Below are 25,805 nucleotides of genomic sequence, written 5' to 3' on the forward strand. Positions count from 1 at the left end.
AGACGTTGACATGAAACTACCCTCTCTCAGGAACACAAGTTTATTCTGAATATGAAATTCTGAAACTTTTATTTAACACTCTCAGAATAAGGGTTTCTTATTCCTGTCTGAGCGCAAATAATGTTTCCATTGAAAACAAAGAAAATATATAGCCACCCACAGCAGTCTTCTCTCTTGTCATTTGGGGTTCTAAAAACTGGAAAATAACAACATAACACTTCTCCCATCCAGAGTAATTGGGTGTGTGAGACAGCAGGGCCTGGAGCATGGGAGGGGCAGTAGAGGCAGAAGGCCGTGGAGGAGCCAGAGGAGACGTAGGGGGAGGTTGGGGGCCGTGCTGTGTGTCAGGCCCTGTCTGATGAGGGCTGGGCACAGTACCTGTGGTGCCTTTTAGATCAGTGGTGCATTAGCACGGAAGGCTGGAGGCGCACTCCTCCCCCCTCCCTCCCTCCCCTCCTCTCTCCTCCCCCCTCTCTCTTCCCTACTCCTCCCCCCTCGTTCCCTCCATCTCCCCTCCTCTCTCCTTCCCCCTCTCTCTTCCCTACTCCTCCCCCCTCGTTCCCTCCATCTCCACTCCTCTCTCCTTCCCCCTCTCTCTTCCCTACTCCTCCCCCCTCGTTCCCGCCATCTCCCCTCCTCTCTCCTCCCCCCTCTCTCCATCTCCCCTCCTCTCTCCTCCCCTCCTCTCTCCTCCCCCCTCCCCCTCGTTCCCTCCATCTCCCCTCCTCTCTCCTCCCCCCTCCCTCCATCTCCCCTACTCTCTCCTCCCCCTCTCTCTTCTTCACTCCTCCCCCCTCCCTCCATCTCCACTCCTCCCCGTCTCTCTTTTCCACTTCTCCCCATCCCTCCATCTCCCCTCCTCTCTCCTCCCCCTTCTGTCTTCTCCACTCTTCCCCCTTTCTCTTTTCCACTCCTCCCCCTCCCTCCATCTCACCTCATCTCTCCTCCCCCTCTTTCTTCTCCCCTCCTCCCCCTCTCTCTTCTCCACTCCTCCCCCCTCTCTCTTCTCCACTCATCCCCCTCTCTCTTCTCCTCTCCTCCCCATCCCTCCATCTCCCCTCCTTTCCCCTCCCCCTTCTCTCTTCTCCACTCCTCCCCCCTCTCTCTTTTCCACTCCTCCCCATCCCTCCATCTCCCTTCCTTTCTCCTCCCCCCTCTCTCTTTTCCACTCCTCCCCATCCCTCCATCTCCCCTCATCTCTCCTCCCCGTTCTCTCTTCTCTACTCCTCCCCCCTCTCTCTTCTCCACTCCTCCCCTCCCTCCATCTCCCCTCCTCTCTCCTCCCCCCTCTCTCTTCCCTACTCCTCCCATTTCCCCTCCTCTCTCCTCCTCTCTCCTCCCCCTCTCTCTTCCATCTCCTCTCCTCCCCTCCTTTCTCCTCCCACCAGGACCATAGAGACATGCAGAGACACAGAGTTCACAACAGAGCATTTAACATTTTCATAGTGCCGTTGAGTCATGCAGATCATTTAGGAGATGCCCCCCCCTCCCCCCACCACCACACACACCAGGCCATCATACACTGGATGATAGAGGAGTCATGCCCTTCCCCCCTAAACCCCAGTTCATACACACACACCCCCCTCCCTCCTGTGTTATAATGCTGAATCTGAGCCATCAGACCCTGTCTTGGCGAACCTCCTCTCCCTTTCATCTGTGTGTCTGGATGTAAGGCCTGGTTGTACATGGCATGTCAGAGTGAGGGGAGGTGATAGGTTGAGAGGGGAGGTGATAGGTTGAGAGGGGAGGTGATAGGTTGAGAGAGGAGCAGGGCAGCAGCCTGGCCTTCACTCACCACTGATCACAGGCTTACTAATCAGAGATAAGCACCAGGCCTCCAGACCTGCTTAACATCTAGACAGAGGAACACACAGACAGGGACACACACACACACACACACACACACACACACACACACACACACACACACACACACACACACACACACACACACACACACACACACACACACACACACACAATGTGTCACAAACTAATTTAAAGTGCTCAGTGGAACGTGTCCTGGTTTGACTTTTATTGCATTATTTTCTTTTGACATTCTCTTATTCCCCTTTTTCCCTTTCTCTCCATTTCTTTGGTCTTTCTTTCCTCTTTTTCTCAGTGGCTGTTGAGAACTGTCTCCACTGAGGCTAGACCATACCCACCTCAACACTAAACCAGGCCAGACCATACCCACCTCAACACTAAACCAGGCCAGACCATACCCACCTCAACACTAAACCAGGCCAGACCGTACATACCCACCTCAACACTAAACCAGGCCAGACCGTACATACCCACCTCAACACTAAACCAGGCCAGACCATACCCACCTCAACACTAAACCAGGCCAGACCATACCCACCTCAACACTAAACCAGGCCAGACCGTACATACCCACCTCAACACTAAACCAGGCCAGACCATACCCACCTCAACACTAACCAGGCCAGACCATACCCACCTCAACACTAAACCAGGCCAGACCATACCCACCTCAACACTAAACCAGGCCAGACCATACCCACCTCAACACTAAACCAGGCCAGACCATACCCACCTCAACACTAAACCAGGCCAGACCATACCCACCTCAACACTAAACCAGGCCAGACCATACCCACCTCAACACTAAACCAGGCCAGACCATACCCACCTCAACACTAAACCAGGCCAGACCATACCCACCTCAACACTAAACCAGGCCAGACCATACATACCCACCTCAACACTAAACCAGGCCAGACCGTACATACCCACCTCAACACTAAACCAGGCCAGACCATACATACCCACCTCAACACTAAACCAGGCCAGACCATACATACCCACCTCAACACTAAACCAGGCCAGACCATACATACCCACCTCAACACTAAACCAGGCCAGACCATACATACCCACCTCAACACTAAACCAGGCCAGACCATACATACCCACCTCAACACTAAACCAGGCCAGACCATACATACCCACCTCAACACTAAACCAGGCCAGACCATACATACCCACCTCAACACTAACCATGGCCAGACCATACATACCCACCTCAAACACTAAACCAGGCCAGACCATACATACCCACCTCAACACTAACACCCTAGGCCAGACCATACATTACCCACCTCAACACTAAACCAGGCCAGACCAGTACATACCCACCTCAACACTAAACCAGGCCAGACCATACATACCCACCTCAACACTAAACCAGGCCAGACCGTACATACCCACCTCAACACTAAACCAGGCCAGACCATACATACCCACCTCAACACTAAACCAGGCCAGACCATACATACCCACCTCAACACTAAACCAGGCCAGACCATACATACCCCACTCAACACTAAACCAGGCCAGACCATACATACCCACCTCAACACTAAACCAGGCCAGACCGTACATACCCACCTCAACACTAAACCAGGCCAGACCATACATACCCACCTCAACACTAAACCAGGCCAGACCGTACATACCCACCTCAACACTAAACCAGGCCAGACCATACATACCCACCTCAACACTAAACCAGGCCAGACCATACCCACCTCAACACTAAAACCAGGCCCAGACCGTACATACCCACCTCAACACTAAACCAGGCCAGACCATACATACCCACCTCAACACTAAACCAGGCCAGACCGTACATACCCCTCAACACTAAACCAGGCCAGACCATACCCACCTCAACACTAAACCAGGCCAGACCATACCCACCTCAACACTAAACCAGGCCAGACCATACCCACCTCAACACTAAACCAGGCCAGACCGTACATACCCACCTCAACACTAAACCAGGCCAGACCGTACATACCCACCTCAACACTAAACCAGGCCAGACCATACATACCCACCTCAACACTAAACCAGGCCAGACCATACATACCCACCTCAACACTAAACCAGGCCAGACCATACCCACCTCACACTAAACCAGGCCAGACCGTACACCACCTCAACACTAAACCAGGCCAGACCGTACATACCCACCTCACACTAAACCAGGCCAGACCGTACATACCCACCTCAACACTAAACCAGGCCAGACCATACCCACCTCACACTAAACCAGGCCAGACCGTACATACCCACCTCAACACTAAACCAGGCCAGACCATACATACCCACCTCAACACTAAACCAGGCCAGACCATACATACCCACCTCAACACTAAACCAGGCCAGACCGTACATACCCACCTCAACACTAAACCAGGCCAGACCGTACATACCCACCTCAACACTAAACCAGGCCAGACCATACCCACCTCAACACTAAACCAGGCCAGACCATACCCACCTCAACACTAAACCAGGCCAGACCAATACCATACCACCTCAACACTAAACCAGGCCAGCCCATACATACCCACCTCAACACTAAACCATGCCAGACCATACATACCCACCTCAACACTAAACCAGGCCAGACCTACAACCCACCTCAACACTAAACCAGTGCCCGACAATACCCACCTCACACTACAACCAGGCCAGACGTACATACCCACCTCAACACTAAACCAGGCCAGACCATAACCCACCTCAACACTAAACCAGGCCAGACGTACATACCCACCTCAACACTAAACCAGGCCAGACCATACAGACCCACCTCAACACTAAACCAGGCCAGACCATACATACCCAACTCAACACTAAACCAGGCCAGACCATACATACCCACCTCAACACTAACCAGGCCAGACGTACATACCCACCTCAACACTAACCAGGCCAGACCAGTAACATACCCCACCTCAACACTAAACCAGGCCAGACCGTACATACCCACCTCAACACTAAACCAGCCAGACCGTAATACCCACCTCAACACTAAACCAGGCCAGACCGTACATACCCACCTCAACACTAACCAGGCCAGACCATACATACCCACCTCAACACTAAACCAGGGCCAGACGACATACCCACCTCAACACTAAACCAGGCCAGACCGTACATACCGCACCTCAACACTAAACCAGCCAGACCGTACATACCCACCTCAACACTAACCAGGCCAGACCATACCCACCTCAACCTAAACCAGGCCAGACCGTACATACCCACCTCAACACTAACCAGGCCAACCGTAGCATACCCACCTCAACACTAAACCAGCCAGACCATACATACCCACCTTCAACACTACCCAGGCCAGACCGTACATACCCACCTCAACACTAAACCACCCAGGCCAGACCGTACATACCCACCTCAACACTAAACCAGGCATACCATACCGTACATAACCCACCTTCAACACTAAAACCAGGCCAGACCATACCCACCTCAACACTAACCAGGCCAGACCTCATACCCACCTCAACACTAAACCAGGCCAGACCATACATACCCACCTCAACACTAAACCAGGCCCAGACCGTACATACCCACCTCAACACTAAACCAGGCCCAGACAGTACATACCCACCTCACACTAAACCAGGCCAGACCAGTACCACACCTCAACCTAAACCAGGCCACAGACCATACCCCTCAACACTAAACCAGGCCAGACCGTACATACCCACCTCAACACTAAACCAGGCCAGACCATACATACCCACCTCAACACTAAACCAGGCCAGACCATACATACCCACCTCAACACTAAACCAGGCCAGACCATACATACCACCTCAACACTAACCAGGCCAGACCGTACATACCACCTCACACTAAACCAGCCAGACCATACCCACCTCAACACTAAACCAGCCAGACCATACCCACCTCAACACTAAACCAGGCCAGACCGTACATACCCACCTCAACACTAACCAGGCCAGACCATACATACCCACCTCCACTAAACCAGGCCAGACCATACATACCCACCTCAACACTAAACCAGGCCAGACCATACATACCCACCTCAACACTAAACCAGGCCAGACCTACATACCCACCTCACACTAAACCAGGCCAGCCATACATACCCACCTCAACACTAAACCAGGCCAACCGTACATACCCACCTCAACACTAAACCAGCCAGACCATACATACCCACCTCAACACTAAACCAGGCCAGACCGTACATACCCACCTCAACACTAAACCAGGCCAGACCATACATACCCACCTCAACACTAAACCAGGCCAGACCATACATACCCACCTCAACACTAAACCAGGCCAGACCATACATACCCACCTCAACACTAAACCAGGCCAGACCAGTACATGACCCACCACCTCAACACTAATCAAGCAGGGCCAGACAGTACATACCCACCTCAACACTAAACCAGGCCCATACCGTACATTACCCACCTCAACACTAAACGCACGCCAGAACCATACATAACGCCAACCTCAACACTAAACCAGGCCAGAACCAGTACATACCCACCTCAACACTAAACAAGGCCAGACCGACCATACCCACCTCAACACTAAACCAAGGCCCAGAACCAGACATACCCACCTCAACAATAACCAGGCCAGACCATACAATACCCCACCTCAACATAAACAGGCCAGACCAGACATACCCCCCTCAACACTAAACCAGGGCCAGACCATACATACCCACCTCAACACTAAACCAGGCCAGACCATACAATACCCACCTCAACACTAAAACCAGGCCAGACCATAATACCGCACCCACCTCAACACTAAAACCCAGCCAGACCATACATACCCACCTCAACACTAAACCAGGCCAGACCATACATACCACCTCAACACTAGCCAACCATACATACCCACCTCAACACTAAACCATGCCAGACCGTACATACCCACCTCAACACTAAACCAGGCCAGACCATACATACCCACCTCAACACTAAACCAGGCCAGACCATACATACCCACCTCAACACTAAACCAGTCTTTGAGAACTCTCTCCACTGTGGCCAGACCGTACATACCCACCTCATCACTAAACCAGGCCAGACCGTACATACCCACCTCAACACTTAAACATCACTCGCATTAAAAAAGGCCCAGGAATTTATGACTGGTGCAAAACAGACGGAAACCTCGACCTTGATTCGTCTTAACAAGGAGTTCCTCTCTCTCTCTCTCTATCTCTTTGTGTTTTGTGGGTGTCGAATGTTATGCCTTTTTCCCATGCCTCTTTATGAGGTCACTTAGTGAAAACCCTCTCTGATCTAACACAAATACAGCCCCAGGTCTTAGGTCCTGCTCATAGCTTCATCAACACACTAGTTCTCTCACCTCCGTTTGGGGGGGGGGGGGGGGGGGGGCTGTGTTTATTGTGTATGAACACCCATGTGACAGGCCTAGGGCAAGCAAATACTGACTTAACTCCTAACTTTACACACACTCCCACCTTCAGCTGTGACCTTGGTAACTGACAATCTCCCTCTCCCTCTCTCTCACTCTCTTTCTCTCCTTCCCTCTCTTTTTTCCCTCTCTATCCCCTATCGCCCCACCCTCTCTCCCCCCTTTCCCCCCCTCCCTCCCTCCCTCCCTCCCTCCCTCCCTCTCTCTCTCTCCCTCTCTCCCTCCCTCCCCCTCTCTCCCTCCCTCCCTCCTTCCCCCTCCCCCTCTCTCCCTCTCTCCCTCCCTCCCTCTCTCTCCCTCCCTCCCCCCCTCCATCCCCCTCCCCCTCTCTCCCTCCCTCCCTCCCTCCTTCCCCCTTTCTCTCTCTCTCCCTCCCTCCCTCCCTCCCTCCCTCCTTCCCCCTCTCCCTCCCTCCCTCCCTCCTTCCCCCCTCTCTCTCTCTCTCCCTCCCTCCCTCTCTCCCCCCTCCCTCCCTCCTTCCCCCTCCCCCTCCCTCCCTCCCTCTCTCCCCCCCTCCTTCCCCTCCCCCTCTCTCCCTCCCTCCCTCCCCTTCCCCTCCTCCCTCCCTCCCTCCCTCCCTCCCTCCCTCCCTCCCTCCCTCCTTCCCCCTCCCTCCCTCCCTCCCTCCCTCCCTCCCTCCCTCCCTCCCCCTTTCTCTCTCTCCCTCCCTCCCTCCCTCCCTCCCTCCCTCCCTCCTTCCCCCTCCCCTTCTCCCCCTCTCCCTCCCTCCCTCCTTCCCCCTCCCTCTCTCTCCCTCTCTCTCCAGTTGGTCCGTACATTGGGCGGTACTGTGGCCAGAACACCCCTGGTCGTATCATCTCCTACACGGGCATCCTGGCCCTGATAATCAACACAGACAGTGCCATCGCCAAGGAGGGCTTCTCTGCCAACTTCACTGTGCTGGAACGGACTGTGCCAGAAGGTAGGTGACTGTCTATCATCAATGGTCCGATTACAATGAGAGATGCATTATTTTAATTGTCTACTAGGATAAAATGTAAAAAATATCTACATTTAGCATTTGCTAAAGTGACCATTCACCATGAGTGATAAAGCTACAATCCCTATACCTACTGAAACTACCATACACCCCTCCCTACATATGAGGGGTGGTCCCTGTTCCACTGCTACACACATTTAGTTTAATGTGGGACTAAAGTCAGTTAATAAATCAACAGCTCCCAGTCTTTTCCTTAAGGGGATGTGATACAAGGCATGGGCCATCTCCCCCTGTTTACAAGGCCTGACTTTAACACCGTGGGGCTGGGGGGGCAGACACACCGGGGGTGGACAGTGCCTCACCAGCCCCTCCAGACAGTGTCCCAGCCACTAACACAGCATCATCTTCGCCCTGGGGCCTGGCCCCCATGACCCCAATTTGAGAAATGCTCCGGCTAAACATTTCATTGATGAAACACAACCACCTCGAAGCCCATAAATCTTTCCACAAGCCACCCCTCCAGTCATCCCGTCTCGCCCCCCCCCTTGTCGGGTTGCTATGGCGATGACTGGTGTTAAAAAAACACTAATCATCCCAGATGGTGCTAGGTCCCCCGTGGGGAGTAGTGATATGCATGTGTGCTGAGGTCCCTAGACTCACACAGAGCCTGAGCACAGCCTCATACAGCGATGACTGCCTGTGTCACTAGTCCCTATAGTCCCTACAGCTCAGCACCATGGCAACGTAAACAAAACATGTGTTCAGACTGAACACTAATCCACCAGTATTACATTTATTAGATAGGGACAGATACAATCAAAACACTAATCCACCAACATGAACTCATCAAGTCACTGCATTATTTGACATCTGTCCTACTTACCTAATTATGCAGTTGGCAGCTTACGACCTGGCGGAATGAATCCTCATATCAGAGAGACGATAGATCACGTCTCTGACAGTTTTTATCCACTGTGGTGCTCTAGTAGGAATGTATTAATACGCCCTTTGATGTATAATCTATGGGTTTTCCTTTTTACCCCGTACATATTATAAGACTTGTACACTTCAGCTGAGAGGGGGTTATGTAGGATGGATAAGGTGTTGCTTTGATGGTGACGAAGCAGGCTTGTCTTCTCTCCCTGACAGCTCTGATTTAGGCTGCATAGGGCTCTGGTCAAAAGTAGTGCACTATAAATGGAATAGGGTGCCATTTGGAACACTTCCCTACTATCTCCCTGATCCCCCAGCGCCACACTTCACAGAATGGGCTGCTGCTTAAAATGCAGGCTGATAGCTTATAGCTGATAGCAGCACACATGATCATATTTACCTCAGTGCTGACAACCAGAGACTCAGAGGGCAGATAGAAGTTCAACTGGGTCTGGTTGATGTTTATGGAGAGATTCAGATTCCTCCTCCAACATGTTGATAAGAAGAAGAAAGAAGGGGGTCTTTGAGAGAGAAGAAAAGAGTGGAGTGTGATATATATATATATTTCCCTCGTCTTTGCATCTCTGTTTCTCTCTTGCTCTCTCTCTCTCTCTCTCTCTCTCTCTCTCTCTCTCTCTCTCTCCTCTCTCTCTCTCTCTCTCTCTCTCTCTGCAGTAGTGAGTAAGGTACAGGGTATGCAGCAGTCAGGGACTGTCTATGAGCTAAAACAGATGGTCTCTCCATCTGCTTGACGCCTTTCAGACCTGTGTCTCTGGGACGCTGAACAACGCTGATATACGCAATACGTAACTGTGTGTGCCTGCCTTAATGTGTGTGTGTGTGTGTGTGTGTGTGCCTGCCTTAATGTGTGTGTGTGTGTGTGTGTGTGCCTGCCTTAATGTGTGTGTGTGTGTGTGTGTGTGTGTGTGTGTGTGTGTGTGTGTGTGTGTGTGTGTGCAGAGTGTGCTACCGTCCAGGGTCAGCCAGTGTGTGTGTGGATGTGGGTGTAGGTGGGTGGGTGACTAGAGACAGGGTCAGACTGGGGCCAGGGTCCGAGTCTGACCCTGGGGGTCATAGGGTCAGCGTCTAGACAACTCCGCTACATATGGGACTCCAGGGAATGGCGGAAGAAGAGCTCACCTCTTGACCTGGCCGGTGGTTGTATACACACACACACACACACACACACACACACACACACACACACACACACACACACACTGGCTGACCCTGGACGGTAGCACCATGTCAACATAAACAAGGAGATGCCCTCTATCCTGGTTGGGACAGGGCATTCTGGGAGATTTACGGCCCAGAACACCGACACTAAATGTGCCCTAACACCCCGAGGGACAACAATATTAGGAAATGTGCACCATGTGCGAAACACATAAACTGCCTACAGGGAGCTTTAAAGGAGAGATGAACCAGCACCAGAGGAAAAACTACTAGCTCAACTTTAATGCATAATACTTTCTCTTTTCCGATTACAGTTTACAGTGAACTTAGCCCTACACTGAATGTTTTATGACTAAAGCTTTATGTCTTGATGTAGAACCACACTTTCACTGTGCTTGCCTTCCATTTAAAGCCTCTGTGTGTGGTAGTGGGAGAGAGGAACTGGAAGCAAGGATCTGCTGAGCTGAGGCAGCACTGATGTGGCTCTTTATTCCTGCCACCAGAGTACCAGCCCAGACCCTGCCACTGAGTGTCCCTCTCCCCAGGGACCAGCTCTGTTTTGGGGGTTGATGTGTGCTCTGGCCTGGGATGCCTGGATGGTGCTTTCAGCTCTAAATTTAGACAATCTCTCTCTCCCCTTCTTTCCCACCCCTTCTCCCCTCTCTCTCTCTCTCCCACTCTCTTCTCTCTCTCTCTCTCTCTCTCTCTCCCTCTCTCTCTTCTCTCTCTCTCTCCCTCTCTCTCTCTCTCTCTCTCTCTACATCTCTCTCTCTCTCCCTCTCTACATCTCTCCCTCTCTCTCTCTCTCTCTCTCTCTCTCTCTTTCTTTCTCTCTCTCTCTCTCTCCCTCTCTCTCTCTCTCTCTCTCTCTCTCTCAGACTTTGACTGTTCAGACCCGTTGGGTATGGAGTCAGGGGAGATAGCATCAGAGCAGATCGTAGCTTCGTCCCAGTACAACCCTGGCTGGTCCCCGGAGCGAGCCCAGACTCAACTACTATGAGAATGCATGGACACCAGGAGAGGACAACAACAAAGAGTGGATACAGGTACAGTCTGCACCATAAGCACAAAGTAAAATATAACATTCTGCAGATACTTTTATCCAAAGCGTGCATACATATTCGTATGGATGGCCTCAGCCAATCTTGGCGTGGCTAGTTCCATGCTGTACCAACTGGGCCACGTGGGACCGCCATGTGTCCCAAAGACATCATAGAATTTCTCAAAGGTGGCAAATGTCTAATCATAACTAAGTGAAGAGAAAGGGTGTGTTTATAGCAGTGAAAAAAAGTTAATTACCATGTAAGTAATATGGAAGCTGTAACTTTTCCAACGTCATCCACCCAAAGCTGCTTGAAGACAAAACAACCACAGGCTTTTTACAAGTCTTATTGAATCGCTGTCTGAACCAGGGTGTGTCCAAAATGGCACCCTATTCCCTATGTAGTGCACTATTTTTGACCAAGTTAAAAGTAGTGCACTACACAGGGAATAGGGTCATAAGTAGTGTCCTGGGCCATGGTCAATGTTAGTGCACTACTTGGTGAATACGGTGCCATTTGGGACTCAGATCCAGAGTGGTGACTATAGTGAAGTTGACTCTCCTTCCTGGTCCAATTCCAGCAGTCTGTGCGTGCCACAGGACGCCCCTGTGGCATGCTGGGTAAATCTTTTAAGGTGATCCAGAAATCTGGTGATTAATTTATGCTTCCTGTGGAACTCCAGGCTAGCTGTGGATTCCAGACACTCCACAAAGAGTCTCTCTCTCTCTCTCTCTCTCTCTCTCTCTCTCTCTCTCTCTCTCTCTCTCTCATCCGCTGTGGTTACTGCCCCAGGGGACATATCCACCAACACACACTCATTGTTATCATAGGGTTTTACTGTACTGCATGTGTGCTGGGATCTGCATTAACATTCACAGACAGAGAACTTTATATGAAAAGACTGGAGCTCTGTCTCTGATCCCAAAGGCACTGCTATGTCACATACCCTGGAGCCTGTTATTGTGTTGAAGTGGTTACCCCACTGACCCAACCATACACTACATTACCTATACAAGTTTTTGTTTTTCATTATAGTCCGTCCCCGCGTCGCTGAAAAGTTGAAAGTTTGTCTCGACTGTACGTGTGTAGTCCTCAAGGAGCTTTATTGTAGTCCACTGGTGTGGCTCAGTTGGTAGAGCATGGTGCTTTCAATGCAAGGGTTTTGGGTTCAATTCCCACAGGGGACCAGTATGAAAAAGTACCAAAAATGTATGCTCTTGCTCAGGATCAGAGCGTCTGTTAAATGTAAAGCTGGCTTGGAGACAGATATTTGTTTGGGCGACGTTCATAAATGAGGTTTTCCTTATTGCTATGAAAATATTGTCCTGGGGGCCCCTGTTGCACCTTCCAGACTAATTGAATTCGAGGAGTGGGAGTGTGTTTGTTTTTGTGTGTGTGTGTGTGTCTGTGGAGGAGGCCCTTGGCTCTGTGCTCTGTGGGTGAGTGGGAGGAGAGCCCTGGGCCTGGAAGGGGCCCATTGTACTGGAAAGAAACCGATGGCTGTGCCCTAAATGGCACCCTATACTCTATACAGTAGTGCACTACTTTTGACCAGGGCCCATACAGTAGTGCTCTGGCAAAGAGTAGTGCACTACTTCCCGCAGCAGTTCCTTTAGAGGAGAGGGGAATGTTAAAGTTGTGTGACATTGATTGTCTCTCAGAGGGGAAGTTACACAGTTAAGCCCTAAGATGTTGCATCTATTGGGACATAGAGGAGGTCAATGATCGACAGAACACACGTTCATATTGGGATAGGCACAAATTCATGTCCGGAAAATTCATGTCCGGATTCATGTACTGTAGATACTATGGTCTTGTCCTTTCCCAGTGTTGCTAGATTCAGCCTATGTGTCCTGAGAGATTAAATTCAGTGGGAATCTGATTCAAATACCTATTTGTTTTAATGAGGACTTATTTAAAACCAGCCCTTTAAACCAATTGGGCCGTTCTGCTCTGTACTGTTCTGTTCTTCACTGTCTTTCTCTCCTAATGAAAGTCTAAATGTGTCTCTCTCCCGCTGTGCTGATGCCAGAGCAAAAGAACAACGATCCGGCAACTGTTCAGAATCCTCAATAGAGTATTGATTATGCTTAGGTTTTTTATTTATTTATTTAAAAGTGCACTCATTTCATAGTGTAGAGAATCATTGTACCATCTAAACCACTGAGACATATATTTTCCATCACCCAATATATTGTATTTTCAGCTGTTTGAAGCTGGTGTACAAAACCAAAAGTAAAAGACACAAAACAAAACATTTCTATGTAAATTTGGTCAGGATGCCCAAAAAGTTACATATTGCAGCTTTAATTGTATTTAGCAGTAAAATACAACAAGATAAAAGGGGATATTCTCTGTTGGGCGCTCCAATGCCAGATGACAAAGAAGTGGATACCAGGCACGTCTGTTTCTACGGTAACAAAGAGTGAATTCCGCGTTGGTATGGTGTGTAATTTGTAATTTCTTGAAATCTTTGCCGCTGCGCATATGCCCTCCCTGAGCTCATGAAGAGAGAGAAGTTTCATTATAACAAGTGTTATTAAAAGAATGGAGTTCTTCGTTTCTCTTTCATTAAGCTTGTCTGAGGGAGGGAGCAGCGGCAACAACAATCTCTCCCCATCGTTAATGGCAGGCGCTCTCACGACACCACGAGACAAATCATCTCTCGCGCCTGTTAGATGGATATCAATTCATTATTCATTTCATTAATTCTCTGAATGCAATTTGCACCAGACGGTTTTATTAGCTATTCATGACAGGCAGTGGGGTTTGAGGGGTTGATATCTCAGGCATATTTCTTCTCTGCCTATAGTTTATTCAGATAACATATATCTAGGGCTGGATGGCGTAGGTTTGTCATCTATTTTAATGCTGCCTCTCATGTTAATATATTGAGATGAGGAGCAGGGCAACATGCTGGAGTTTCTCCTACTGTTAATTAGGCTGGTGGGGTTTCTTATGGCTTAGCATGGAGCTCTGGTGGGTTAGCTATTCATCACACTCTATTGTCACAGAGGAACAGTCCTTTGGTGTGTGTGTGTGTGTGTGTGTGTGTGTGTGTGTGTGTGTGTGTGTGTGTGTGTGTGTGTGTGTGTGTGTGTGTGTGTGTGTGTGTGTGTGTGTGTGTGCATGCCTAAATGCATGTGGGTAGGTGGACAGACGACCTTTGAGGCTTCTCACATCCACCAGGAAGTGTATTTATAATCGTTAGATAGCTATTCCCCTTTCCATTCCCATGTCAGCCACGTCAAGAGGGAGGTACAGTGAATATCTACCTTTGTGGATCCTCCATCTGTTTGAAGCCCCCAGACGGGGAATAGTATGGATGTATGTAGCAGCAGGTTGCTGTGATGATGAATGAACTCACCTTTAGCCAGATAGTGTATTTTTGGGTTGGTTCCAATAGGAAGACCTGAATGGTGCGTGACAGGCCTGGTTTGAATAGGAAGACCTGAATGGTACATGACAGGCATGGTTCCAATAGGAAGACCTGAATGGTACATGACAGGCCTGGTTTGAATAGGAAGACCTGAATGGTGCGTGACAGGCCTGGTTCCAATAGGAAGACCTGAATGGTGCGTGACAGGCCTGGTTTGAATAGGAAGACCTGAATGGTACATGACAGGCATGGTTCCAATAGGAAGACCTGAATGGTACATGACAGGCCTGGTTTGAATAGGAAGACCTGAATGGTACATGACAGGCCTGGTTTGAATAGGAAGACCTGAATGGTACATGACAGGCCTGGTTCCAATAGGAAGACCTGAATGGTACATGACAGGCCTGGTTTGAATAGGAAGACCTGAATGGTACATGACAGGCCTGGTTTGAATAGGAAGACCTGAATGGTGCCTGACAGGCCTGGTTCCAATAGGAAGACCTGAATGGTACATGACAGGCCTGGTTTCAATAGGAAGACCTGAATGGTACATGACAGGCCTGGTTCCAATAGGAAGACCTGAATGGTGCGTGACAGGCCTGGTTCCAATAGGAAGACCTGAATGGTGCGTGACGGGCCTGGTTCCATCAGGAAGACATGAATGGTGCGTGACGGGCCTGGTTCCAATAGGAAGACCTGAATGGTGCGTGACGGGCCTGGTTTAAATAGGAAGACCTGAATGGTACATGACAGGCCTGGTTCCAATAGGAAGACCTGAATGGTACATGACAGGCCTGGTTTGAATAGGAAGACCTGAATGGTGCGTGACGGGCCTGGTTCCAATAGGAAGACCTGAATGGTGCGTGACGGGCCTGGTTTGAATAGGAAGACCTGAATGGTACATGACAGGCCTGGTTTGAATAGGAAGACCTGAATGGTACATGACAGGCATGGTTCCAATAGGAAGACCTGAATGGTACATGACAGGCCTGGTTTGAATAGGAAGACCTGAATGGTACATGACAGGCATGGTTCCAATAGGAAGACCGGAATGGTACATGACAGGCCTGGTTTTGAATAGGAAGACCTGAATGGTACATGACAGGCCTGGTTTGAATAGGAAGACCTGAATGGTACATGACAGGCCTGGTTCCAATAGGAAGACCTGAATGGTACATGACAGGCCTGGTTTGAATAGGAAGACCTGAATGGTACATGACAGGCCTGGTTTGAATAGGAAGACCTGAATGGTGCCTGACAGGCCTGGTTCCAATAGGAAGACCTGAATGGTACATGACAGGCCTGGTTTCAATAGGAAGACCTGAATGGTACATGACAGGCCTGGTTCCAATAGGAAGACCTGAATGGTGCGTGACAGGCCTGGTTCCAATAGGAAGACCTGAATGGTGCGTGACGGGCCTGGTTCCATCAGGAAGACATGAATGGTGCGTGACGGGCCTGGTTCCAATAGGAAGACCTGAATGGTGCGTGACGGGCCTGGTTTAAATAGGAAGACCTGAATGGTACATGACAGGCCTGGTTCCAATAGGAAGACCTGAATGGTACATGACAGGCCTGGTTTGAATAGGAAGACATGAATGGTGCGTGACGGGCCTGGTTCCAATAGGAAGACCTGAATGGTGCGTGACGGGCCTGGTTTGAATAGGAAGACCTGAATGGTACATGACAGGCCTGGTTTGAATAGGAAGACCTGAATGGTACATGACAGGCATGGTTCCAATAGGAAGACCTGAATGGTACATGACAGGCCTGGTTTGAATAGGAAGACCTGAATGGTACATGACAGGCCTGGTTTGAATAGGAAGACCTGAATGGTACATGACAGGCCTGGTTCCAATAGGAAGACCTGAATGGTACATGACAGGCCTGGTTTGAATAGGAAGACCTGAATGGTACATTACAGGCCTGGTTTGAATAGGAAGACCTGAATGGTGCCTGACAGGCCTGGTTCCAATAGGAAGACCTGAATGGTACATGACAGGCCTGGTTTCAATAGGAAGACCTGAATGGTACATGACAGGCCTGGTTCCAATAGGAAGACCTGAATGGTGCGTGACAGGCCTGGTTCCAATAGGAAGACCTGAATGGTGCGTGACGGGCCTGGTTCCATCAGGAAGACATGAATGGTGCGTGACGGGCCTGGTTCCAATAGGAAGACCTGAATGGTGCGTGACGGGCCTGGTTTAAATAGGAAGACCTGAATGGTACATGACAGGCCTGGTTCCAATAGGAAGACCTGAATGGTACATGACAGGCCTGGTTTGAATAGGAAGACATGAATGGTGCGTGACGGGCCTGGTTCCAATAGGAAGACCTGAATGGTGCGTGACGGGCCTGGTTTGAATAGGAAGACCTGAATGGTACATGACAGGCCTGGTTTGAATAGGAAGACCTGAATGGTACATGACAGGCATGGTTCCAATAGGAAGACCTGAATGGTACATGACAGGCCTGGTTTGAATAGGAAGACCTGAATGGTACATGACAGGCCTGGTTTGAATAGGAAGACCTGAATGGTACATGACAGGCCTGGTTCCAATAGGAAGACCTGAATGGTACATGACAGGCCTGGTTTGAATAGGAAGACCTGAATGGTACATTACAGGCCTGGTTTGAATAGGAAGACCTGAATGGTGCCTGACAGGCCTGGTTCCAATAGGAAGACCTGAATGGTACATGACAGGCCTGGTTTCAATAGGAAGACCTGAATGGTACATGACAGGCCTGGTTCCAATAGGAAGACCTGAATGGTGCGTGACAGGCCTGGTTCCAATAGGAAGACCTGAATGGTGCGTGACGGGCCTGGTTCCATCAGGAAGACATGAATGGTGCGTGACGGGCCTGGTTCCAATAGGAAGACCTGAATGGTGCGTGACGGGCCTGGTTTTAATAGGAAGACCTGAATGGTACATGACAGGCCTGGTTCCAATAGGAAGACCTGAATGGTACATGACAGGCCTGGTTTGAATAGGAAGACCTGAATGGTGCGTGACGGGCCTGGTTCCAATAGGAAGACCTGAATGGTGCGTGACAGGCCTGGTTCCAATAGGAAGACCTGAATGGTACATGACAGGCCTGGTTCCAATAGGAAGACCTGAATGGTACATGACAGGCCTGGTTCCAATAGGAAGACCTGAATGGTGCGTGACGGGCCTGGTTCCAATAGGAAGACCTGAATGGTGCGTGACGGGCCTGGTTCCAATAGGAAGACCTGAATGGTGCGTGACGGGCCTGGTTCCAATAGGAAGACCTGAATGGTGCGTGACAGGCCTGGTTTCAATAGGAAGACCTGAATGGTGGGTGACGTACTAGGAGGAAATACCTTCATCTGTACAATACATTTGGCCCTCTGACTGAGGGAGGACAGATATATTTTTGGCGGACATTCACGCTGTCTCCGACCTGAAAACAAAAGCAGAGGGAAGATTTCCCGGTCCCCCTGGGACACTGACGACACACACACACACACACACACACGCACACTTCGACGCTGACGCCATGAGGAATGGGCTCTGTCAGGAAAGGAGATAGAGTGGGAGAGAGGTTTTCCCTAGGCCTGAGTGATGCCATAAAAGCAAGATGGCATCACAGAGTCTAACATCTTGCCTCAGACAGCAACCATTGATCTCACACACACACACACACACACCATGAATAATACATGCTGTCCCTGAGAGAGAAAGTCGATACCTGAAATCATTTCTGTTGTCTATCACAAGGATAAGATACAGGTTATCCATAGTATTGTTCTTTACTGATGAGCTCAATGGTAAATGTTCTCCATATCTGTAGGATTTATTTGCAGAGGTTATAGCCATAATATCCATCTTGCATCATAAATGCATTATCGGTATTTACAGCATTTTCTGTTTTATCTTACACGCATCTCGCCGATAACCCAAATTATTTAATCGTAAGTAAAGTTATGGAGACAAAAACAGATTGTCCCTTCTCTCTAAGCACTCTGGGAAAGGATGTTGACTTTAATCTTGCTTGTTAGGAGAAAACCAGTTGATGAAAGAGCAGAAAATTAAAAACAATGTTTTCATAAAACTGCCCTAATCTCACTCCTTTGGCTTTGGCCCAGTAAAGTAAAGTCACCAAGTGCAACAGGAAGTCATTATATGTTAACTGTATGGAGGAAGGCCATGTCTTTCCCCATGGAAACCCCTAGAACGCATGCACACAGTGGTGGAAAAAGTACTCAATAGTCATACTTGAGTAAAAGTGAAGATACCTTAATAAAAATGACTCAAGTGAAAGTGAGTCACCCAGTAAAATACTACTTGAGTAAAAGTCTAAAAGTATCTGGTTTTAAATATACTTAAGTATCAAAAGTAAATGTAATTGCTAAAATATACTTAAGTATCAAAAGTAAATAATTTCAAATTCCTTATATTAAGAAAACCAGACAGCACGATTGTTTATTTTTTTTTCAATTTACAGATAGTCAGGACCACACTCCAACACTCAGACTTCATTTACAAACAAAGCATGTGTGTTTAGTGAGTCCACCATATCAGTAAAGTACAGATACACCCCAAACAACTACTTTAGTAGTACTTGAAAGTATTTTTACTTAAGTACTTTACACCACTGCATACGCACGTACACACACACACACACACACACACACACACACACACACACACTAGCCTCCACTATTTCACACAGAAAAACAGGTTGAATTCCACTTTTCCAGCCATCAGCCATCAAACAAACACTAATTACTGACTTCCCTGATGAAAACATTGTCTGCTTCCCAAATGTACTAAACTAATTGTGACCAGCTTTCATAGGGCTCTGGTCAAAAGTAGTGCACTATGTAGGACTAGGGTGCCATTGGGGATGTAGGCATTGCTTCAGCTCTCCAGCCGTTTATCCAGGTCCAGGGAGAAAAGGAAGGAGAGAGAGAGAGAAGAGAGAGAGGGGAGGGAGAGAGGGGGAGAGGGAGTAAGGCAGTGCTGGGCTATGGGCTCATGTCAGCCGCTAAAACAACTTGCTCAGCCATATCCTGTTTTCCTATGGACCCACACGGCCAGCGGTCAACAGCCGTCCAAATGTGTTTTCAATTATCCATGGTCAGTGGGATGAAGGATAGAATAGAAACAAAGGATAGAAATGTTTAGCACTCTCGGGGTATGTCCCATATATCACCCTATTTCCTACCTAGTGCACAAATTTTGACAGGGGCCTATGTAGGGAATAGGGTGCCATTTGGGACGCAGACTCCTCTCCATTGTCTTTGTCAATGAGAGCTCTTCAAGCTGCTGGGCCTGTCTTGTCGCCATGCCAAAGGATGAGTAATTAGAATAATGGGCTTGTAATTAACATCAGCTTCTCTCTGTTGATGAAGTCTGGCTAAAAGAAAGTGGAAGGAGACCAGGAGTTGGCTGCCCTGTCAGATCTACTGTACGGTTAAAGCTCCCGACTCCGGACGACACACTGGTGTTTGAGCCCTGTCCCGGCCCCTCTGTCTGTGTCCATCTACCTTCATACTGTACCGTCATTAAAAAAGATCCACTGTACAGTATCTAGGCCTACACTATAGACCTGACATCCTCTTGACTGAAACATACTGTTACTGTATCATAGTGGCCATCCATAGACTAGACTGCTCCATATCCTGTACCAGGCTTGTCACTGACATGTCCTGATGAAGTCATTCCCTAGTCACTTCCTTCCTGAGGTCTCGCTGCTTTGTTTCCTGAAGGACGGTGGTCATTAGTCAGTCATCTGTGGTAACAGTGTAAGCAACCATGGAGGCCATTGCGGTCACCTCCCAAATTCGCTATTTAGTGCACTGCTTTTGACCAGGGCCCAAAGTAGTGCACTAAATAGGGGAATAAGGTGCCATTTAGGCTGCATTCTATGCGTTTAGGGTGATTCAATAGGTAGTAAATCGTTTTTAAAAAAACACCTGAAAGTAGGCTACTGTCTCAGACTGAAAACTGTAATCATTCCACATCGTCACACCGTCACACGCATGCATGCACGCCCGCAAGCACACACACACACACACACACACACACACCTTTTATTTTTAGTCATCGTCATACCTTCACCCCACATTAGACCCACCTCACACATCATCCCTCTTTGTCAGGATAAAATAGATGATCAACCGCTCAGGAAAGACGTGCATAATTTAACGGCAGAAATGGCTAAAAATATGCCCGTAATTATGTCAGGTAAACCCTGTGATGAATGGAAGGTCTGAGAAGGAGCTCATAGGTCTCACAGCATTGCAGCGTCTTCGTGGTAATCCAATTTTCGTGAAAGAGGAATGAATTATACTTCAGGCTAATGGATTTTCTTTAAAGCACAAACTAATATTAAAATATAACACCATACAGTCAGGTGCTCTACATAGAATTAGAGGAAGAGGCCAATGCTGATGGATCGCTATCTTACACTGTTCAGAAGGACTGTAGCCTGGTCCCACGTCTATCTTACACTGTTCAGAAGGACTGTAGCCTGGTCCCACGTCTATCTTACACTGTTCAGAAGGACTGTAGCCTGGTCCCACGTCTATCTTACACTGTTCAGAAGGACTGTAGCCTGGTCCCACGTCTATCTTACACTGTTCAGAAGGACTGTAGCCTGGTCCCACGTCTATCTTACACTGTTCAGAAGGACTGTAGCCTGGTCCCACGTCTATCTTACACTGTTCAGAAGGACTGTAGCCTGGTCCCACGTCTATCTTACACTGTTCAGAAGGACTGTAGCCTGGTCCCACGTCTATCTTACACTGTTCAGAAGGGACTGTAGCCTGGTCCCACGTCTATCTTACACTGTTCAGAAGGACTGTAGCCTGGTCCCACGTCTATCTTACACTGTTTCAGAAGGACTGTAGCCTGGTCCCACGTCTATCTTACACTGTCAGAAGGACTGTAGCCTGGTCCCACGTCTATCTTACACTGTCAGAAGGACTGTAGCCTGGTCCCACGTCTATCTTACACTGTTCAGAAGGACTGTAGCCTGGTCCCACGTCTATCTTACACTGTTCAGAAGGACTGTAGCCTGGTCCCACGTCTATCTTAGACTGTTCAGAAGGACTGTAGCCTGGTCCCACGTCTATCTTACACTGTTCAGAAGGACTGTAGCCTGGTCCCACGTCTATCGTACACTGGTCAGAAGGACTGTAGCCTGGTCCCACGTCTATCTACACTGTTCAGAAGGACTGTAGCCTGGTCCCACGTCTATCTTACACTGTTCAGAAGGACTGTAGCCTGGTCCCACGTCTATCTTACACTGTTCAGAAGGACTGTAGCCTGAGTCCCACGTCTATCTTACACTGTTCAGAAGGACTGTAGCCTGGTCCCACGTCTATCTTACACTGTTCAGAAGGACTGTAGCCTGGTCCCACGTCTATCTTACACTGTTCAGAAGGACTGTAGCCTGCGTCCCACGTCTATCTTACCTGTTCAGAAGGACTGTAGCCTGGTCCCACGTCTCTCTTACACTGTTTCAGAAGGACTGTAGCCGGGTCCCACGTCTATTCTTACACTGTTCAGAAGGACTGTAGCCTGGTCCCACGTCTATCTTACACTTTCAGAAGGACTGTAGCCTGGTCCCACGTCTATCTTACACTGTTCAGAAGGACTGTAGCCTGGTCCCACGTCTAATACACTGTTCAGAACTGTAGCCTGTCCCACGTCTATCTTACACTGTTCAGAAGGACTGTAGCCTGGTCCCACGTCTATCTTACACTGTCAGAAGGACTGTAGCCTGGTCCCACGTCTATCTTACACTGTTCAGAAGGACTGTAGCCTGGTCCCACGTCTATCTTACACTGTTCAGAAGGACTGTAGCCTGGTCCCACGTCTATCTTACACTGTTCAGAAGGACTGTAGCCTGGTCCCACGTCTATCTTACACTGTTCAGAAGGACTGTAGCCTGTCCCACGTCTATCTTACACTGTTCAGAAGGACTGTAGCCTGGTCCCACGTCTATCTTACCGTGTTCAGAAGGACTGTAGCCTGGTCCCACGTCTATCTTACACTGTTCAGAAGGACTGTAGCCTGGTCCCACGTCTATCTTACACTGTTCAGAAGGACTGTAGCCTGGTCCCACGTCTATCTTACACTGTTCAGAAGGACTGTAGCCTGGTCCCACGTCTATCTTACACTGTTCAGAAGGACTGTAGCCTGGTCCCACGTCTATCTTACACTGTTCAGAAGGACTGTAGCCTGGTCCCACGTCTATCTTACACTGTTCAGAAGGACTGTAGCCTGGTCCCACGTCTATCTTACACTGTTCAGAAGGACTGTAGCCTGGTCCCACGTCTATCTTACACTGTTCAGAAGGACTGTAGCCTGGTCCCACGTCTATCTTACACTGTTCAGAGGACTGTAGCCTGGTCCCACGTCTATCTTACACTGTTCAGAAGGACTGTAGCCTGGTCCCACGTCTATCTTACACTGTTCAGAAGGACTGTAGCCTGGTCCCACGTCTATCTTACACTGTTCAGAAGGACTGTAGCCTGGTCCCACGTCTATCTTACACTGTTCAGAAGGACTGTAGCCTGGTCCCACGTCTATCTTACACTGTTCAGAAGGACTGTAGCCTGGTCCCACGTCTATCTTACACTGTTCAGAAGGACTGTAGCCTGGTCCCACGTCTATCTTACACTGTTCAGAAGGACTGTAGCCTGGTCCCACGTCTATCTTACACTGTTCAGAAGGACTGTAGCCTGGTCCCACATCTATCTTACACTGTTCAGAAGGACTGTAGCCTGGTCCCACATCTATCTTACACTGTTCAGAAGGACTGTAGCCTGGTCCCACGTCTATCTTACACTGTTCAGAAGGACTGTAGCCTGGTCCCACGTCTATCTTACACTGTTCAGAAGGACTGTAGCCTGGTCCCGCGTCTATCTTACACTGTTCAGAAGGACTGTAGCCTGGTCCCACGTCTATCTTACACTGTTCAGAAGGACTGTAGCTGGTCCCACATCTATCTTACACTGTTCAGAAGGACTGTAGCCTGGTCCCACATCTATCTTACACTGTTCAGAAGGACTGTAGCCTGGTCCCACGTCTATCTTACACTGTTCAGAAGGACTGTAGCCTGGTCCCACGTCTATCTTACACTGTTCAGAAGGACTGTAGCCTGGTCCCACGTCTATCTTACACTGTTCAGAAGGACTGTAGCCTGGTCCCACGTCTATCTTACACTGTTCAGAAGGACTGTAGCCTGGTCCCACGTCTATCTTACACTGTTCAGAAGGACTGTAGCCTGGTCCCACGTCTATCTTACACTGTTCAGAAGGACTGTAGCCTGGTCCCACGTCTATCTTACACTGTTCAGAAGGACTGTAGCCTGGTCCCACGTCTATCTTACACTGTTCAGAAGGACTGTAGCCTGGTCCCACGTCTATCTTACACTGTTCAGAAGGACTGTAGCCTGGTCCCGCGTCTATCTTACACTGTTCAGAAGGACTGTAGCCTGGTCCCACGTCTATCTTACACTGTTCAAAAGGACTGTAGCCTGGTCCCGCGTCTATCTTACACTGTTCAGAAGGACTGTAGCCTGGTCCCGCGTCTATCTTACACTGTTCAGAAGGACTGTAGCCTGGTCCCGCGTCTATCTTACACTGTTCAGAAGGACTGTAGCCTGGTCCCGCGTCTATCTTACACTGTTCAGAAGGACTGTAGCCTGGTCCCACATCTATCTTACACTGTTCAGAAGGACTGTAGCCTGGTCCCACGTCTATCTTAGACTGTTCAGAAGGACTGTAGCCTGGTCCCACGTCTATCTTACAATGTTCAGAAGGACTGTAGCCTGGTCCCACGTCTATCTTACACTGTTCAGAAGGACTGTAGCCTGGTCCCACGTCTATCTTACACTGTTCAGAAGGACTGTAGCCTGGTCCCACGTCTATCTTACACTGTTCAGAAGGACTGTAGCCTGGTCCGACATCTATCTTACACTTTTCAGAAGGACTGTAGCCTGGTCCCGCGTCTATCTTACACTGTTCAGAAGGACTGTAGCCTGGTCCCGCGTCTATCTTACACTGTTCAGAAGGACTGTAGCCTGGTCCCGCGTCTATCTTACACTGTTCAGAAGGACTGTAGCCTGGTCCCGCGTCTATCTTACACTGTTCAGAAGGACTGTAGCCTGGTCCCACATCTATCTTACACTGTTCAGAAGGACTGTAGCCTGGTCCCACATCTATCTTACACTGTTCAGAAGGACTGTAGCCTGGTCCCACATCTATCTTACACTGTTCAGAAGGACTGTAGCCTGGTCCCACATCTATCTTACACTGTTCGAAGGACTGTAGCCTGGTCCCACGTCTATCTTACAACTGTTCAGAAGACTGTAGCCTGGTCCCACATCTATCTTACACTGTTCAGAAGGACTGTAGCCTGGTCCCACATCTATCTTACACTGTTCAGAAGGACTGTAGCCTGGTCCCACATCTATCTTACACTGTTCAGAAGGACTGTAGCCTGGTCCCACATCTATCTTACACTGTTCAGAAGGACTGTAGCCTGGTCCCACATCTATCTTACACTGTTCAGAAGGACTGTAGCCTGGTCCCACATCTATCTTACACTTTTCAGAAGGACTGTAGCCTGGTCCCGCGTCTATCTTACACTGTTCAGAAGGACTGTAGCCTGGTCCCGCGTCTATCTTACACTGTTCAGAAGGACTGTAGCCTGGTCCCACATCTATTTGTGTTGTCTTGCTAACTCGTATGGTCACGTAAACAGTGACACTGACCATTGGCAAGACAGCACAAACAGATCTGGGACCAGGCTAGTTTAGAAGTACAGTACCTGAACATGTGAGGTAACTGTTTGTTTGTTCTGGATGGCCACAATCTCTCGAGCCTGAGATCTACTGTAGGAAACCTGAGAGACTGTGTCTGTCTGGTCTATGGCTACCAGCTGGTGTTTGACTTTGAAACACAGTGAGAGAGATCACCCCTCTCTGATCACCCCTCTCTGTGTGGTGATCAGTGATTTTCTGGGTTATTTGTTTTTTGAGAGAGAGAGAGAGAGAGAGAGAGAGAGAGAGAAAC

The 25,805-nt window shown here is 49.2% G+C and overlaps 1 protein-coding gene and 1 long non-coding RNA gene across 2 annotated transcripts in view; one reads left to right on the top strand and one right to left on the bottom strand.

Moving 5' to 3' along the window:
• LOC115153731 (neuropilin-1a-like) overlaps window positions 1-25,805 on the top strand; it is a 98,482-nt gene that overhangs the window by 33,078 nt on the left and 39,599 nt on the right. Inside the window, 3 exon segments of the mRNA XM_029699323.1 lie at window positions 8,045-8,200; window positions 11,209-11,312; window positions 11,314-11,376. Coding sequence (XP_029555183.1) covers window positions 8,045-8,200; window positions 11,209-11,312; window positions 11,314-11,376 — 323 coding nt within the window.
• LOC115153741 (uncharacterized) lies at window positions 4,850-6,102 on the bottom strand. Its single transcript, XR_003867758.1, has 3 exons — window positions 6,032-6,102; window positions 4,948-5,155; window positions 4,850-4,877 (listed from the first exon to the last, which is right to left on the bottom strand). It is a non-coding gene; the product is annotated as an uncharacterized LOC115153741 (long non-coding RNA).

Source organism: Salmo trutta, chromosome 2 (genome assembly GCF_901001165.1).
Source record: "Salmo trutta chromosome 2, fSalTru1.1, whole genome shotgun sequence".
NCBI classification, from domain to species: domain Eukaryota; kingdom Metazoa; phylum Chordata; class Actinopteri; order Salmoniformes; family Salmonidae; genus Salmo; species Salmo trutta.